The sequence below is a fragment of the Polyodon spathula genome, chromosome 3, assembly GCF_017654505.1.
Source record: "Polyodon spathula isolate WHYD16114869_AA chromosome 3, ASM1765450v1, whole genome shotgun sequence".
Lineage (NCBI taxonomy): Eukaryota > Metazoa > Chordata > Actinopteri > Acipenseriformes > Polyodontidae > Polyodon > Polyodon spathula.
In genome coordinates this window covers 41,025,805-41,045,986 of record NC_054536.1, presented here as the reverse complement: position 1 = coordinate 41,045,986, position 20,182 = coordinate 41,025,805, and the positions used below count along the sequence as shown (strand labels likewise).

The 20,182-nt window shown below is 35.8% G+C and overlaps 1 protein-coding gene across 4 annotated transcripts in view; it reads left to right on the top strand.

Annotated features, from left to right (window-relative positions):
- Positions 1–20,182, top strand: part of LOC121313091 (solute carrier family 12 member 7-like) — a 94,535-nt gene that overhangs the window by 20,383 nt on the left and 53,970 nt on the right. Inside the window, exon 1 of one of the 4 annotated variants that reach the window (XM_041245250.1) lies at positions 4,467–4,758. The exons of 2 other annotated variants lie outside the window; for them this stretch is intronic. In XM_041245250.1, the coding sequence (XP_041101184.1) occupies positions 4,635–4,758 (124 nt within the window). In that variant the 5' untranslated portion in view covers positions 4,467–4,634. Of the gene's footprint in view, positions 1–4,466; positions 4,759–17,449; positions 17,579–20,182 lie in introns of those variants that run through there. One more of the 4 variants, XM_041245252.1, reaches the window with a different exon arrangement.

Here is a 20,182-nt window from a genome sequence, read left to right as displayed (position 1 = left end):
GCTTGAATTGGTAACGCAGATGGGAGTAAACATGGTTTATGTTCATGTGCATGCTGGTTGGTAAACCCGTGAAGGTTAGCAGGTTTACTGGATGTAGTTGCAAAAAGTGCCAATGCATAGTGTGTATATATATATAAGGCTATTGTCAAAGCTGTAGAAGATGTAAAATTTAAATGAGAAAAAAGGCTGTAGAAAGTAGTGAGTTTGAATATGGATGGTGCTACTGTAAACATGGAGAAAAACTTTGGTATTGCAACAAGAACAACAGAAGACATTCCCCCATCTCGGTCGCATTCACTGCATAGCACAAAATCTTGAATTGGCGGATGCTGTTAAGTCTATTTACTTGAAAGGAAGATTTGAGGATCTAGTCAAAGGCATTTTAAAACTGTCAGTATTCTCCAAAATGTTGGCGACAGTTGAAGGGGAAGAGCCAATTCTTAGAGATGACTGTGGTGGAAATGAGCACATTGAAACAAGTGAGATGGCTGGTTAGCCAACGACGAGCATTACTGACTGTGCTGAAAAATATTGTACAGGTTGATGTGCATCTTGAAAACGAAGCAGCAGACAAAAACTGAGATTGAGATTAGAAGTGTGTGTTTGCATTATTGGCTTGATATTTTGACAGTGGTGTCAGAGAAGTTTCAAAGTGATGACTGCTGCATAAGAGGTTTGCCATGTGTTAGAGGCTTGCATACACCTAGAAGGGCTTCAGTATCTACCTGGATGTCATCTACAGTATACGTCTGGAAATGATTAAAAAAAAAAAAAAAAAAAAAAAAAAAAAGAAAGAACTGGGAAAACTTCTGGATGAAACATTAGCTGCATTTGAAAATGTTTAAGTTCTACAACAGAAATCGGTATCAAATTTCACTGTCTTTGACTTTACTCTATGGCCTATTATGGATGCAGAAGCTCTTGCAACATTTGGCAATAATCAAGTTTCAGAGCATATTAGACACTTTGAGCTACTTTTAAGTGATGAAGAAGAAAACATGCCCAGTGTGAGTGCATTGCTCTAAAACTAACTGTAAATAAAGTAGAATACTTGCAATATGCTTTTTGGACACCACTACCTGCTCAGAACCAGGCCAGAGAATATTACAAATATTCTTCTGTTAGTTGAAATTATGTTGGTTTTGCTCCAAGCACTTCCACCTGTGAAAGACAGTTTAGAGTGATGAAAAGATTAAACACACGACGGCAATGAAAGTGACTCTCAAGATTAATAAATAATAATAATAATAATAATAATAATAATAATAATAGAAAACGTAATTCAAGGTTATCCTAAATCTAATGCATAGTTGTTTAATGCAGTTGTTACATTATTAAAAGTTTTCATAATTAAGTGTCCTGAAAGTAGGCCAGATACAAACCTCTTGGTGTATTTTAACACGCTTTGTTTTATTAACAATAAATGTATTTTTGATAATGATACTTACTGCTTTTATTGTTCATTTTTAAAAACATTTTAGAAGCTTATCACAGCTTCCCTCCAGTTTCTAGAGAGATGGCACTTTCGATGCAGAAATTCACAATAAACTAATGAGAAATTTACTTTTAATAAACAAACAATTACATTAAATTTGGGACTATTACACTGCAGATGTATACATGTGACAGAAATATAATGAGTTCTGGCTGTAAGTCTCCCTCTCGACCTGTGAGGGTGCTAAATAGCGAAAGGAGAAGTATCTGGACGGGCACGCCTAACAGTTTGTTTCCAAGGTCAGGAAGTTGTTCAGCCTGGATGGAAGTGAGACTCTGTTGCAGGAACGTATTGACCTGGAAGGTAAACGAGGAACGTATTGACCTGGAAGGTAAACGAGGTAGCAGCTGCAAGCAGCTGCGTTTACAATAGAGAAATAAAAGGGGCCACCAAGGACGCTAATCTTTTACCTTCGGTTTTTCGCTTGGTTTTTGGTGAGAAACTGGAAGGACTGTGAGAGATGCAGAGAGAGCGTCTTGGAAATATTCGTGAGTGTTTTTTGTTTGTTTGTCGTGTCTGTTTAGTAACTGTCTGTGTTTTCTGATTATAGCACTAGACGACTAAACACAAATCCGGCGCTGTTGCCAAGGGCAGCACAAACTGGATTAACACTGCACTACAGTCACGATTAACACTGTTATCACTGTCATTCACAAATAAAGCACATAATATATTGTACTGCACCACAAGCACTGAGAGCACTCACTTTGGGCTGGTGATGGTGTGTGTGTGTGTTTAAGTACTGTGTGTATTATCTACGGGACTGCAACCCTTTTTCAATACTGTGCAGTACACATGGTGGTGTGTTGCAAGCTTGTTATTTACTGTCTGGTCATCAGACCCATGGATTAAAAAACAGATAATAAACAAACCATTTCACCCATACTTTGTTGTCTGTTGGTTTCTTTGGATTATTGCACCAGCACCACACCTGCTGTACACCTGTTCACTATCAGCGGCGACAATACACAATACAAGTTTCTGGTTTTGTCTTAATTTAAATATGTTTTAATTTTAAATATGTTTTAATAATATAAGCGGTATAAACCACTTCGGGCCGTGCGGTTCCGATGAGTTATACCACTTCTGGGGTGGTTAAAGGCCCTCTGCTCATGCCTCGAGCCTTGTCACTACCCCAGACGTGGCATATACCATGAGCACCGCACAGCCCATTTTGGTTTATACCTTAAAAATATATATATATAAAATTTAAGAATTATTTTTCATTATTTCCCAATTTTGGAATGTCCAATTATTATTCAACCTGGCTCACCGCTTCAACCCCTGAACTAACTCGGGAGAGATGAGGACAAACACATGCGTCCTACAAAACGAATGCTGTTAGCCATCCACTTTTTTTTCGCTCTGCAAGCCCGCTGTGCAGTCATTTCTGACACTGTAAATTCTGAAGACCCCAGGCAGTTCTGAATTGCGTACAGGCAGGCCTGCAGGCACCTGGCCAGGCACAGGGGTTGATGGTGTGGGTTGAGCCAAGGACTCCCCAGCCGACCTAACCCCTCCCTGCCTGGACAGCGCTTGGCCAGTTGCCAAGGTCGGCAGTGGCTTAGCTTGGATTGGAATCGGCAATCTCCAATCTGTAGGGCACACCCTGCACTCTGGGCGGAGTAGCTTTACCGGATCCGGATTTTATTTGTATTATTACATTTTTTGAGTTTTCAATTAATAGCTTAGGGATTTCACAAACCAGTAAACTCAATTTTCAGTCATTGGGGCTCAAATTGGTCCAAATCTGCATGGATTAATGGGAGTCTACTGTATCTTAAGTGTTAAAATAGGGAGATAAAGAGGAGACCTGCATCTATTTACTGTAGATTAATTCCATTGTAATTGTATTACCAATTGAGCTGTGAAGACCCAAAATACTAACTTTCAACATACCAAATACTATGATACTTTGATATTTTAAAAGCACAGAAATTATGCTTTTTGTTTACACTAGAAGACGTTCACTGGTAGGTAATGACCAGAAATGCTGTATCTTGATTTGCTGAGGCAGTTCAATATCCTATTAGGTTTATCATTTATTTTGTCCCAAAGGTGTACTGTATTCACCAAAAAAAAAAAAACATTTTATTACATGTCATTAAAACAATACCTTTATTATTAAGCTATTGCTTTTTTTCACTTTTAAAACTTGTTTTGTAGTATTCTGGCCAATGTTTTTTTTTCCACAAAATAACTCAACCGAGTTGATGAAATATAATGTGTTTTTGTGGAGTTGGGGTTCTAACCATGTAATGATTTTGAAGGTGATGGCTTAAGGAAGAGGTCATTAAGTAGCCCTAAAGTGTTTTGTAGTCTTATTATACACAGTGGTGGCACGAGACCCGTGTGCAATAAGATTGAGGCGGCGCGAGACAGAGTATAATAAGATTGCCCATGTATAATAAGGTTGATGATAAAACTGTTAACTTCAGTTTTTAAAAACAAACTCTAACACCAGCTCATGAACGTAACAAAAACAGCATCGATACCAAAACAACAATGGCCTGCATATTTCAAGTTTTAGCTGGAGAATACAGGGAGAAATGTATGGAAGAGCAGCCTAACTTAAATACTACATGACAAGTTTATCGGAATTACCTCAGCTTCACACCCTATGTGGGATGTTAGGAAGTTTAGGCTTTTGGCCTCAGACAGCAACCGTACATTCTTTACTCTGATTGTTTAGTAATAGTCTAATACAGGTAGTTTTTCCGCACCCATCCGCCCCCGCCCTGCATCGGGCACTGTGCACCAGGCTTCATTCTGTCATGGCTTTCTGGTGACATTGATAAATCACTGAAGCTACTGTAGCACTCTTGTGATTTATGTCACCAGAATGCCTGATAGAATTACAATCTTATTATGCACAGTTGAGTGTATGTTATTTCTTATATTATTATGAAAATTGATTTTAAAAAAAGGGGTTTTGTCTCTGATAACATGCAGTCCTGCCCTTGATATCAGGGAGCATGCTGACATAATCTAGTCTATTGAATCCCAGAAGGAGGAGTTCTGTTACACTCCTTATTTGGAAAGTGGTCACATGGGGCCAGTATCTAAGCGAAGTGAAAAAGCTAACTTAGCTCTGTATTAGAAACTGAGATCCTGAGAGACAGAAAGCACATGGTTCAAAATGCCCACCAACTTCACAGTTGTCCCTGTGGAAGACGGGGCAAAGTCTGACCAGGATGGAGGTGAGAACAACCTGAATGACAGAGAACAGGAAGGACTGGATTTCTTTCCCGGGGCCTTCTCGGGTGAGTCAAGTTTGAAAAGACGCTAGCCCTAAAACAGCAGACAAGTAGTAGCAGGCGCAGGAGCCATTGCCTGCTTGTTTACAAACTAAGATACTGTGGATAACAATACATTGTCTAAGGCTCAATAACTTGGTTCTTTTGAGGACATTGTTAGTCATATCATTTTCAATCGCACAGACTTGTCAATTATTAGCCACACATCTATTTAGGAGCATTCTTATAAAAGGTTAATACTTGATACTAGTTTGTTTAACCATTTAAGCATGCATTATTGGGTGCCTTATTACCTAGGGGCATTACTGTACATAACTAGCAACTAAATATTTTTTTTAAAAAAGAAAGTTTGGGTGTGTTCTAATGTGCTTTCAACGCAGGTATTCTCTAAATTATTTAACAGTTCACTTTTATTTTCCTTGTACTTTTGGGAAATGATGTAGCCTATTTGAAGGTACTGTATAGTAAAGTAGGGTGTTTTTGTACAGCTGTTTTCAATAAACCACAGACAAAGGGGTTGTTTCTAATTTTAGATTATTTATTTATTTTTTTTTTAAAGAAAACTTATAGTACACAATAAGTCGTATTTCAGGATTCTAAACTAGTCACATGTTTGGGTTAAATAATGACCAACTACAACAGTGGGTTGCTTTTTTTATTATTTTTTTTTAAACAAAGTTAAAGCAGCTAATGTTACTGACTGGCCTGAATACCTGCTTCCTGCATGCTACAGTTTGAGGCAGGGCCACTTCCATGGTTTGCTCTGTTGTGAAATATACTCTTACAAAGTGAAGTCAGTTTATGAAATATTCTCTGGCATTCCAAATGAGTTTCAAATGACTATCAAGCTGTGTATAAAACAGGGGTGTTAAACAGACCCATAGGGTTAAAAATTCCTGTTCTAAATGTTTTTACATCCTGGCTCTCAAAGATGCTGATAATATAATAACCTTGTCAAAGCTGTCCCCAACCAGTTTGACCCAAAGTCTTTGTAGGCATATTTATAAAACCATCGTAACTAAATATTATAATACAATCTTTTCCTCGTTTTTTTTCTATTGCTTCCGTCTGGGTCTTCTACAGGGCAGTGCCACCTGGTTTAGTACCTTTTGGTCCCAGAAGGATAGTGCACAGGGGCAGAGATGGTAAATAGTTGGCAGCAGTTAATGAAATTGAGCTGCACATAGTTAGTTCCTTTAAAAAGTGAGCTGGCTTAAAAGCTATGGGGTTAACGTAATCTACCCAGATGTAAGTGTAATGCAAATGATTTTGAATGCTTTATTTTTTTACAATGTTTTTGGTGAGTATTGTCATAGAAGTAACAGAACATATTTACATTACAGTTAAGTTTAAAAAACCTAGTAATAATAAGTGGCTATTTACCCTTTACACTACTTGTCAAGTTTACTGTAAATATAGATAGTATAACTGAATATAAGTTTGAAACAAAAAGTGAAATGACTGTATTCATGAAAAGAGGAAGTTATTTTTAGGTCTGTGTACATGACCTGCCTGCTCATTTTGAAACTCTTTGGCCTTAATAGTGTCCCTGGATCATTGTCTGAACCAATCATATGACCTGTAGGGTGCCTGGCATGATCATAATGGAGGAAATATTGTATTGTTATGAAGTCATACTGCAGCATTTCCTGCAACAGTGCCTAATAAACTGGTGGAAAATTACAAAGATAAATGGAAAATAATTCAAATGCCTCATTATGATTCATATGCCTTGTGATAATTCATATGGCTCATTGGAGGTTGGTTTCTTTTAAAGTTAACAAAGTGCTAATCTATATTGTTTATATCAATTATATCAAACCCTTGAGGTAAAACGTGTTTAATGTGGTCCAATAGAGCTGTTCTTGTGAAGTTCTGGACTTGAAAGAAACTGTAGTATTACTAAAAGCAACAAAGCACACACTGTAAAGGGAGCAGTGAAAAAAATGGTACTGAAACTAATGAGTAAAAGAATGGATTTTAAAACCTTGAGTACCACACCTTTTTATGACTTGTATAAAAGACCAGCCTGACACAGACACTTGACACTGCCGTGCCTCATACTGTTACTATTTACAGTTATCATGATCAGTACAGAACCCTCTCATATTTGCATATCTTGCCATTGTCATAAACAATCCCTGTATCTAAAATGGTAAATTACTCAATGACCCACAGCCTTATCTGGAGTGTTGCCTATACCTTTTTTATGTACAATTAGGTCTTGTGACTGGTGAATTCTTATGTAGTTCAGTGTTTTGGACTTTGGCCCCTTTATTTTTGTCTGCTAATTAGATTTGGGCCTCATATTCTCTTCGTTCTTTTGTAAAATAATATGTATATTTTTAATCCTGTGCTGCATCAAAAGAGTCATCTGTTAGATACAATCTGGGTACAGCCTTATGACAAAAGCAGACCAAATCATTCTCTGGATGATGCTCTACCGTGCTTTCATAAATCTTGAATTGATTTTCGTCCTTTGAATATGCGCAGCTACACGGTGACTCTAGACGTGTTGTTGATTGAAAGTGAAGCTGTTCAATCGAGTTATTTGCCCTCAAGGACTTTCCAAACAACAGTTTCATGTACTTTTACTTTGCAGCACAGGGACCTGAGCCAGCACTTGCAGGTTAACCTGTCAGTTACCTTGGGTATAAAGAACAACAAACTCTATGTTCTGAACTGCAGTGTAATTGACCTGGCCACTCCAGCTTCTGTAAACAAATGTTAATCTGTGAAATATGATTACTTAAAACAGGAGTGGAAGTTGTGTAAGGGTGATACAGCTAAAAGCAGAAACTTTTTAGAATCTGGAATGTGATTCTGATAATAAATTGCATACTGCACAAGCATATATATATATATATTTTTTTTACTTACTATATTTCAGTCTGATTGACTCTGTAGTGATTCAGTGTTCCCAGACAATGAATTGCATACCCTTCACTGTCAGATTCTGCCTACTAGGAAACATAGTAACTACCAACAGAAATTGAATGTAAACCGAACAATATAAATACAGAACACCCTGCAAAGTTTACCTTTGCTGCATTCTGTGTTGTCCTTATCACAGTGTTCTCATTTTAAACATATTTCGGACTCTTGTAAATCAATACAATTCTCAACGCTCATAAAAAACTAAGCACACAGGGACTCATTGTCTACTGTATAGGAATGTGTGGGCCTGTGCTGGCGTTGTTTCCCCCCTTAATATATTGAGAACACCTGAATGATTGTTTGCGGTATAGTTTTTTATTAAAATAATTTAAATAAATGGCAATAAAATGTGTACATTTTTTATATTCAGGGATTATTTAACCTGGCGGATCTTTATTTTTATTGTCAAAAGATAATGTGCTTGACGCAGATTAATTTTGAACCTTGTTTATGGCCTCCTCGCAACCATCTTTAGCTAGAACCTTAACAAGCTCAGTCTGTCAATTTTACAGCCTCTCTTTTGTTTCCTATCTTTACTGGTCTTAATGAAGGGACAACAGGCTGCTCGTATAAATCGGACAGGCAGATTGCGAACTGGCATTTCTTGACTAAACTTGTTCTCAAGTAAATAGGAGTTCAAATCAAAACAATAGGAATTTTAAAGTTATTTCAGACATTTTAAAGTTATTATAAAAAACGTATAAGTGGCAGTATTGTTTGAACTACCGAAGCACAGCTCTGTCTTGAATTTCAGCAGCACACCACTGGATTGAATGTAAACAAAGACACATTTGAAACGAGTCCCGGTAAGCATGTTATCCCACTGTAGAGAGATAACAAATGTATCCCTGTGCTAGGTATACCCAATCCTGTGGTATAAACAAATTTTAGGATACGCCTAAAATAATGTTTTCCATGTTTCATTAGCAAGTTGCTTTTTTCAGTATTAAGCTTCTGTTTTACAATTGTTTTAAAGCAATTTGATTTTGATTTGTGCCAAAGTTACAAATTGTATATAATTTTCTGTCAGAAACAATACAGTTTTATTCCGGTATCCAGTATTTTTATATTAATACGTTAGCTTTCCTTTGATATGGATGTGTGATATGTTATCGTGCTGTTTCATTAATTCATTTAGGGAAGGAAGTGAGAAAACAAATTGAGAAAAGCTTTCAGTTTGCCATCACCGTTTGTTTTAAAAGGTCAATTGAGGCCTCGCGCAGGGTTGGCCTTCCCTTTTTCTATTCAAACATTTGCATTACATGTGTCGTTTAAAGATAAGCCTTTCCTAAGAAATACAACTTTCAGTGAGCCTCTCAACTCGCTGTGATGTGTATTATATTTGAATGGTCCTGCCACTATGAGTGACAAACATATAATTTTTTTTTTAATCAACAGTGTTTTAGTTCAATACTAATTGATTTTTTTTCGATAGTAGTTTTAGTTGATATATTATCAGTTGCTTAAAAAAAAGGGGGGGGGGCGGTTAATAGACTGAAAACTGGAGGATACAAAAAAGATGTTATGCAAAGGAAAAATATTTGACAGACACACTGTACATAAGATATGAAACATGATGCAGCTTTTGTAATGCTTCGACAATAGCGTGCAATCTGTGAAATCACTCTATATAATTAAAGTTAACAAAATAATCAATAATCTCCAATTTAAACAATAACTGTTTAATTACAACAGTGAAGCCAGCGATTGCTTTTATATGCACCTTGTTAATGGCACATTTCAGAAAGCTTACAATTAAAATAATATTTAATCACATGGTATTGTCAAACAGGTCAGTTTATGTGGGGATTCCAAACCAAAATATGACCTCATCGGCTTGGGGTTAAATTACATTTTTAGATAGCCGAAATCTTGTCATGTTCGGCTTGAGGTTGTCTTGCGAATTATCCTATCAAGGTGCAGAAAATTAACTTTGCCCAAAGCCAATCTGAAGAAGATCCGATCATACCTTCATGTCAAAGTGAGACTTTGCATCTGAATTAATGACTTCAAGGTAATGTTGCATTCTAACCCCTGAAAAAACATTTTACTCTCTGTGTTAAAATTAGAAGGTATGTTACTGTTACTCCCAGACCCAAAGCCTTATCTTTAGCGCTTTGCATGTGTCTATGATATATATATATATATATATATATATATATATATAGTATATGATAATATATATATAATTTATATATATGTGTGTGTATCTCTATAGAAAGTCTACAACCTCTTGACTTTTTCACATTTTGTTGTGTCAGTGCCTCAGAGTTTCATGCATTCCACCCCCCCGAGTTAATACTTGGTGGAAGCACCTTTGGCAGCAATACAGCTGTGAGTCTTCTGGGGTAGGTCTCTACCAACTTTGCACACCTAGATTTGGCAATATTTGACCATTTTTCTTTACAAAACTGTTTCAAGCCCTGTCAAGTTCCTTGGAGAGCATTGATGGACAACAGTCTTCAAGTCATGCCACAAATTTGATTGGATTTAGGTCGGGGCTCTCACTGGGCCGCTCAAGGACATTTATCTTTTTGTTTCTTAGCTGTGTGCTTTGGGTCGTTGTCACACTGGAAGGTGAATTTCCATCCCAGTTTCAGCTTTCTTGCATGTTTTCTTCAAGGACTTTTCTGTGCATTGCTCCATTCATTTTCCCTTCTATCCTGACAAGTGCCCCAGTCCCTGCTGATAAGAACCATCCCCATAACACCACTGCCACCACCATGCTTCACAGTCAGGATGGTGTTCTTTGGTGATGCGCTGTGTTGGGTTTGCACCAAACATAACGCTTTGCATTTTGGCCAAAAAGTTCCATTTTAGTTCCATCATTGACCACAAAACTTTTTGCCACATGGCTACAGAATCTTGTGTTGCATACTACACATGGGATTCAAGGTGGGCTTTCTTGAGTAATGGCTTCCTTCTTGCCATCCTACCATACCTTCCAGATTTGTGGAGTGCTTGGGATATTGTTGTCACATGCACACTTTGACCAGTCTTGGCCATAAAAGCTTGTAGCTTTTGCAAAGTTGCCATTGGCCTCTTGGTAGTCTCTCTGATCAGTCTCTTTCTTACTTGGTCATCCAGTTTGGAGGGACGGCCTGATCTGGGCAGGGTCTTGGTGGTGTCATACGCCTTCCACTTCTTAATAATCGTCTTGACCGTGGTCCAAGGGATATTCGAGGCCTTTGACTTTTTTTTTATACTCATTCCCAGATCTGTGCCTTTCAACAACTTTGTCCCAGAGTTCTTTTGAAAGCTCCTTGGTGCTAATGGTTGAGTCTTTGAAATGCACTACCTAGCAGAGGGAATCTACAGGAACTGCTGAATTTATCCTGAAATCATGTGAATTTCTAAGGCTGTGTGTGTGTGTGTGTGTGTGTGTGTGTGTGTATGTATGTATATATATATATATATGTGTGTGTGTGTGTGTGTGTATATATATATATATGTATATATATATATATATATATATATATAGTATATATATATATGCAAATAGTGTATTGTTGTAGCTTTTAAATGCATTTTGAATTAAACAAAGCAAACAGTTTGTTTAAAATAGCCGAAGTAATATTCAAACCGAGCTGCTTATCGGCTGTTGGCAATATCAAGAAAGAGCGCAAAGTACCTTGACAGAGATATTAAGAAAGCAGAACCAGGGAGGCAGGGACTTCTAGAGTTAAGAAAGAAACTGGCAGTTACAGGTTACTGTACATTTACCGTTTTTGATTTGTATTTTTTTATTTTTTTAAAGCTTTGCATGGAGATGGCTTATAGCAAACCACAAAGCAACACTGTATTTGTAACCTAATTAATCTTGTTTATGTTTGCTTACTTTTTAAAGAAAAACGTTTCCCCATGTTTAGAGCAGTTTGCATGTTGTTTTTGTTCACTAACCTATTTATGGATGTGTAAATGCTTTTCTATAGATGTTCGCAAATCCGACTTTTTCACATATTCTCCTATACCCCAGTCAACTGGGGGGTCGGATATGCGAGATGTTGCATTTTTCTACTATGATGCATTATGAGCAGCAACAATTTCTCAAAGCCTCCATTGTGTTTTCTACTATTATAACAACCTTGACTTGCATAAAGAAGGAAAAATATTGAGTAAAATAGCTCGCACCACTTGATTTTCTAGGTGTGGTGTCCGAAGCATTATCAACAAGTACAGAAAAACATTATCTGTAATTGACAAACCCAGGACTGATTTACCCAAAAAGTTGTCTAACAAGGATGAGCAATTCCATAATCTCCTGCTTACGATACTCTGCTTTAGGTAGTATTCTTGTCTCAGCTGAGCTGATGAAAGAATCACTCCACCATTTGCTACATTGAAGAACTTGAGTAACTTTCAGTTGCCCAGTTTTTCAAAAGGGATATAACATGTTTCGTGCTTGTGACAAGCAAGCTGTAGTTGTGACCTCAGACCCAGAAAAAAACATACTGTACTGCCAGGTGAAATGTGAATTGCGCTGTTGCGCATTTGAATAATTGAACAAATAAGTTTAAACAGACAACAAAAACATTTTGTAAAAGAAAACGGCGAGTTGGCCAAAACAGACAAACAAAACGGATTAACACTTAAACAAATAGGGCACGGACGCTAAACACAAAATAAGTATGGTGCTGGTGCTTCCAGTACTCGTAGCAGTTATTTTATTTTTATTATTATTATTATTATTATTATTATTATTATTATTATTATTATCTCGTCACTCTCCCTTTCCTTCGCCCTGAACACGCAACCCCGAGTGAGTGAAACGTGCATCTATATGTACTGTTGTACCGGGATTCAATTAGTAATTTAATTATTCACTTGAATCCCAGCACGTGAACTAATTTGTGCAACCCTGTGCTCACATACTGTTAAATACTTTAAAGGCATGTGCAGTGAAGTGCAATCCCTGTGCCTAAATATAACTATATATTTTAAAGCACTCGTGCTACACAGACCCATTTATATCCTGTGCACCAATGACTATACACCAACATTAACAAACCACACACAACATATAACATAAAATACACACAGGGGCAGAGCACACTGCCACAGTGCTTCACGGTTTTTTCAGTGAACTTCTGGAACAATGTTTCTCAAGGTATATTATTATTATTACCTCATGTTTTACTGTTTACTATAACAGATTAAAATAGTCGCCATTAATCCATATAATTTCCTAAATAAGAAACCTGCATAATTGTAACATAACAATTAGTATACAGTTGAAAACAGCAATGCAGTTTTTCAAAATTCAGTTGAACTACTTTAAATGTAACATCATATGACACATTCTTATAGTACCTGCAGTTGACTTACAGCAAAAAAAAGAAGCATTTCGGGTTCATGTGTGTTTTGTTTTGGGAGTAAAACTCCAGTAGTACACAATGTTCTAATTACTGCAGTTAAAATGAAGCAGTACAGGTTCATCAAGAGGTTTGTTAAAAAGGATGTCTCACTGATAAAATCTGAGAAGACATTATTATGAGTATTTGTTTATTTATCAGACGCCTTTATCCAAGGCGACTTACAGAAACTAGGGTGTGTGAACTATGCATCAGCTGCAGAGTCACTTAGAACAACGCCTCACCAGAAAGACGGAGCACAAGGAAGTTAAGTGACTTGCTCAGGGTCACACAGTGAGTCAGTGAGTGAGCTGGGATTTAAACCAGGGACCTCCTGGTTACAAACCCTTTTTTTAACCACAGGACCACACAGCCTCGAACTGGGTATTGAAAATTGAAAATAGCAATAATGTATTTGTTGCTATTTTTTTATTATTATTATTATTATTATTATTATTATTATATTATTATTATTATTATTATTATTATGATATATTATTATTATTAGATTATAATACCCAATAGGTAGTAAGGTAGTAATGGGTTATCGGGCTTAAAGTATGACCGGATTATATTGATTAATTATTATTTTTAACTTGAGCATGAGTAGGACATTCTGAAGAAATGCTTATGAAAATTAATTAATGCCTGCTATCAATGCCTCTATAAATAAAATCAGATAGCTCGTGAAATGTCGATTAAAGACTGGCAAACACAGTAACACAGCAGACCTGTTACATGGAAGTAACAAATCTGATTTTCATAAGCCTTGAAACTGGGCTGGATTCATTCATCAGGTGGGGTAAATGTAGTGATGGCAACACTGCCGTCCAGTTGCCATGGAGGCTCCTCTGTGCGCTCTGTGCATGAGATATTATCTAAGACATCTATTATCGAATGCATTGTAGTACCTTATGTCAAATTAAGTACATTTCAGTTGTACCTTAGCCTTTGTAAACCCTCGTCTTAGGCAACTTCTATTTGTTGAGCACTGAAAAAAGTATAGGATTTACTTAATCCTGTTATGTGATTACTGTCCCACTGAAAAGGCTTTATAAGAGTGACTAATGAAGAGTGAACAGAGTATCAGCAGCAGTCTCTCACTTACAAGATGATTTCAATGCATTCTTTCTACTCAAGCTGCGATATAACAATGACACAAGATGATGTGTGCGGTTAGTTGACTTTCTATTTAAATAGTTAAATTGTATATTTAGTGCTACTTCTACTCCTAAATATCTTGTGCAAAAGATTAAACTTGTGGTTTTCCAGATGCACCCTGTGTGGGGAAAATTAAATATTAAACATACATATGACTGGTAGGAAAACTGGCATCAGTTTACTGTTTATTGTGTTATTGTTGTCCTTAAAGTTAGATTTTTTTTACCTGATTGTCAAATATTATGCAACTTCATAAGCCCTGTTAGAAAGACGCAATATTCTGTGTCCTCAATCAACCATGTGATCTTGTAATGAATGAGTGAACCAAATAATCCTGGGCTAGATTATGTCAGCCTGTCATTGTTATGTATTTTCATTCTTGACATTTTTTTACCAAAAGTAATTTTCCAAAGACAAACATCTGCTGGTTGCATGATAGCAATCATCCAATAAAGTTTAGAATGCATTTTAAAAGAATGATTGTACGAAACATCCTGAAATAGATATATTTTTTTAATCATTTGAACCTTTTGTACATTCCAAAAAAATTACATTTTTATACAGTACATGCTATGCCGCCTTTTAAACGATCTTGTATGTCCTGCATAGTAATACTAAAAAACCAATAGAATAATAAATGGGAATTTGTTCTTTTTTTAAAGCATTATTATTATTAGTAGTATTATTATTATTAGTATTATTATTTTCATTTAAGTGCAACACATTTTAACAAAACAACCAGTCTTTCGGGTCACTGTCATTCACATATCTGAAAACGTAAGGCAGCTGAGCTGCGTTTCCATCATCTTAATCTGCCATTACAGCTATGTAATTGGCTTCCTGTAGTTTTGCTTCTATTCATTCTGAATCTTGTTAGAGGTACCCAAGAATCCTATGACTATTGACAGGCGATTGCTTTAACATGTTGTCGTAGTCAGAAATGAGAAAGTAATTACATAGGAATTGGTGCCTTCATCGTACCCTCGAAATGCCAGTTCTTGCTTGTCAAGGTAAACAACAGAATCAATCAAGCATTTAAGAACCTCATGATTTTTTTCTTACTTGCTCATTGTGATGTATTGTATCCCTACTCTTTTGCTTATCCAGGTGAACATCAGTCCGGGTTTGTCCACAAGTTTTGAGAGTAACTGTGGCTCACAAGTGACTTTGGGAATGCTCATGTTGTTGTGCTGACTTCGATAGACATCCTATATTGCTGTAGCCAGTGCAGTTCCATATTGCCTTTTCTGTACTGAACAAAAGACTGTTCCAGCAGTAAAAATGTTTTAATTGACAGTTACCGGTAAGCCACAGATATCTTTCATAATCTGAATGTTGTCAGTGGTGAGTATAACCCTTCTTTCTGTGTCAGTTCAGGTATTTGTGATGTATACCTCCACTTTTTTAACAATCTTTCATTTCAATCTTCTTGAAAATTGATTCGTAACCAAATCGACTACAATGTCTCAGTTGTCTGATATCTTTTTTTTTTATTATTATTTATTTATTTGTAAAAAGCAATTATAAATATTACTTCTAAGTTCTCAATATAATTATCAATAACAGTCTCTATAATATTAGCAATATCATGTAAAATTCAACTATTCTCATGATTGGACACCTGCATAACAAAGGGCAGATCGTTGACTCTCCCATTGGTTAAACCAACATAAGACAATCAGCTGTTTGTCCCGCCTCCGCTCATTTATGATTGGACTTCTGCAGAGAAAATGCAGATCTTCTGTTGGTTGATTTTATTTGTGTGTGTGTGTGTGTGTGTGTAATATATATATATATATATATATATATATATATATATATATATATATATATATATATATATATATATATATATATATATATATATATATGAGAGAGAGAGAGAGAACAATGGGTAATAGGGAAATATGCAAATTTCAGCATTACAAGAGCCAATCAAATTGCGTGAAAATCACCTAAAGGCTTCTACATTAGGAGCATTTTAAAAGTCGAAGCACAGTATCTGCAAACTTGTTTCGCCCTGTTTGGGGCTCATCAGTGCAGCGCAACTGTACTTTGACTTTCGAAAAGTTCAGGAGAGTAAGTAAAAACATGCCTGCAGATACTGTGCTTTGACTTTTTAAAAGATGGGTGCTACAGGGCTCAAGCACTCATGGGGAAAAATAAGCGGGGCTCAGCACCCACAACAAAAACCCACAATAAAGGTGATTTAGTGATCTGTCATGTTAAAAATGTTGCCCTGAAATCAGACTTTTAAAAATGGCTACAATTAAAAGGCCTAGCTTTGTGCAAATGCATTTCTTAGTCCATGCCGTCAAACTGTAGTGTTGTGCTTAACAGTAAGAACTGTTGCAGCCGTTAAATGAAAACATTAAAGTCGATCATAAAACGAAATTATTTGCAAGTTACTTTGATGTGCAGAGATTAAAACTTCCTTGAGACATGCTTTTGGATATAACTCTGCAGAAACATATCCCAATATCCAGTGTTCATGATGTCATCGCATTTCTAAAAACTGAAGGAAATGAATACTTGTAGAATGTGCTACCCGAGTACTGCACCTGTTTCATCCTGCATTGCAAAACGCTCATTGTCCAGCTTCAGAAGAGTTAAGCGTTAACTATCTTTGGTCATGTACAGATGAGGCTGAATCTTGTTGCTGTCCTTAATGTTCATCAAGACCTTACCAGAGATCTAGTTGTAAATAACATTGCTGACAGTTTCATCCAGAGGGCTGCAGTGAGGCGTAATGTCTTTAAATTGGGACATTTAGTGAAGACTGTGTGTGTACACTAGCACGTTATTTATTGTAGCAATATATATACTCTGTCTTTCTTACAATGGATAACTTTGACACCATATTGGGTAGCAGTCAATAATGCCTAGTTGAAGTACAACTAATATTTTGTTTTTGTTTAATAGATTGGATAGGTGCTGCACACAAAAACATACCCTCAGTATTTACAAATATACTTTTGCATAGATATACTTTTTTATTTTTTGGTTTAATGGGTGTAATCAATGATTTAATATTATAGAAACAGGGTTTCAGTATTATGTAAGTTTCCATAAAGTGTGTTTTATGGAGAGAAACCCCTCCTCCCTCCGTTACACTGATCACAGATCAGGATTTGAAGAGCTGCTGCAGTGCAGCCTCATTGAGTGTTGTAGGTAGCCTGTCAGCCTCATTAAGCCTGGATGTTTTCTTGTTGCTCCTAAGACCACTCAACCATCAGGATCTTCACGTTAGTCTGGGAAAGGACAATGTACAGACTTACCACTGCTTTAGTTTTCTGAACACTTGATTCCAGCAGAACAACATCAACAATTGTGCGATATGAATGTGCAAGACAACGAGGAAATGGCACCAAGCCTGAGTAAGTGACACATAACTTGTTTTATCAAATCAAAACTATTTCTGCAAGCCCATTTGGCTCAGTGGAATATCTTGGATTCAGCTCAGACGAAGCAACCGTTAGGAATGTTTAATTTTGATGTACTGTAGTTTTGATTGTCGTCTGATTTGACTTGATTTTAGTGACTTGTGATCTAGATTGATATAGCAAAGGTAATACCCTCACTGTTGAATAAACAGATTGAAGTGACAGCTGTATTCTTCAATCAGTCTCAGCCTCTCTTAGGTACATATCCAGCTCAGAGATCTGGAAGAATTAGTGTTTAATGTTTATAAATAGCACATGCTGCCATTTATTGCTATAGATACTCTGTTTTCTTCATTTTAGTTAGTTGTAAGTAGTACAAATACCTTTTAAAAAATATAGAACAAACATACAGTATACATAGTTCCTCTGTTTGGGTGCTATAATTATATCAAATGAAAAGCGGTTTGTTTCATAGAATAATTGACCAGATTTTTACAATTTACTTTCCAACAACTATAGTGAATTAGGAAATCGTGGTTATTCACTGTAAAATATTTTTTTAAAGATTTACAAGAACATGAAAGGTCATGCAAATAATGCACTTTTGCGCAAAATCCAGTAAGTTTTCTCTTAAAACATTAAATCTTTTAGAACAGCTTTTAGGTGCCAGATCTTTCATACAGTAATTACTAAGCATTTTTATTTTTGCATAATATACTGTACTGTATACGGTAGCATTTTATGTATTTCAGTTGTAATATTTGAAAACATGTGTCTTTTAGGGTTCTAAATGTAGTTGCATTTTTTTTATGTATTTATTTTTTATTTATAGAAATGCTGTTCAACACAGCCAACATCTGACAAATGAATCATAAGAAATTCTCAGGATTCACAGCAGGCATGTGATGCACACTGCATATTTAGCAGTTGTTTAGTTAAAACAAAAAAAAAAGTCTAAGAACATCAACCTCGGTACACTCATCTACAGCTAGGGCCAAAAGTTTTGCATCGCCCTATAAAATTAACTAATTTCACTTTATAGTTGAAATGAAACCTGCTGAATAATGTTACATTAACACACTGAATTACATTCTGCTTTGTACTTTTCCATACTTAACGAAAAACTGACAAATTGAAAAATGCGACATTTTGAAATCTATCATGAAATACTGTACTGTTATGGCTTCCAGTAGACTTTTGCAATATCATTTTGTAGTTTTTGGTAACATAATGTTAAGATCTAAATTTATGTTAATATATTTTTATTATGTCTCAATCGTAAAATTCTAGGTGATGCAAAACATTTTGCCATAACTGTATGCAGGATGCTTATTAATCTTTATTGGAGGTGGAAAAGCTCTTGATGTAAATATATATGTATCTTTTAATTAATATGAAGTTGCATGTTTGTAGTGATCTTGAATTTTGTTTTTTTAATGAACTCTGAAAGAAACTCTCAAATGTTTTAGCTACTAATAACCTCCAGTGGCCATGCCCAGGTTTTACAGTAGACTTAAAAGGGGGTTTCAGATAATCTGCCAAATTAGCTGTATAAAGAGTCGTCTTCCGGCCAATAGGAAATGTAATGAAGACAGAAGCCGTAGTGTAATTTGACAATGTGTAAAAAAAAATATATATATATAATATATATATATATTTGAAAAGGCAATCTTCAGTAAGCTGGTCCATCATATCTGTTTTTGTTCCTAATGTAATTAATAAGTACAATATAATCCCATGTACTCTAGGGCTCATTGTGTATCTATGACTCTTGATTTAGATGTGGCAAATCTAAATATGTCCTCTACACATTATTGTAAAAAAATAAAAATATATACATATAACTACAGTACAGATATACATGTTGACCCACTTTTAAGAACTGTATTACATTTTTATAAGAAAGTTGTTTTCTATAATGAACATCTTTTTAATATAAGAAAGTCAAGGAAAAATTGTCTAGCTTACAACCATTACAGCATTTTCTGGGGGCTTTTTGTGTATTTGCTACATTATTCAATAGCATTATTTGCGAAAAACATGTTAATGGAAAGTTCTGTTTCCGAATAGACTGCAAGCATGCACAAATCCCTCTTCTAATTTTTTTTTTTTTTTTTAAATGTAAGAAAAGCAACCTTTTTTTTTTTCCAAGCAAAAGATGTTTTTATGCCCTCTTAGAACTCAAGTACAGGAGAACATTTAAGAGTAAAGACATTTAACGAGCCAGATACAGCACAAGCTTCTTAGTGCTCTACTGATAAGCACTGGGCGGTCTATCCTAGTGTAGTAAATTAGTTAACATTTTGCTTCTGTTTGCACAGAACATTCTGAAAATATAATGAATTGTCCATATTGTATAATTAAGCATTAGAAAATGGATCAGATTTCCTTTACCTGATTGGCCAATACAAGGGCTTTACTCTGTGGTAAAGGGCCTCAAAAGTTATCTTTTAAAACTGTTTAATCAGTCCATCAGAAAATACGTAAATGCAGTATGTGTATTTTTCCCTTTTTGTGCTTAATAAAAGACCATCTCTGTTCTTGTACACACCCATTCATGTATCTAGACAAAAAAAAATGCTAATAAATTTTAGTACA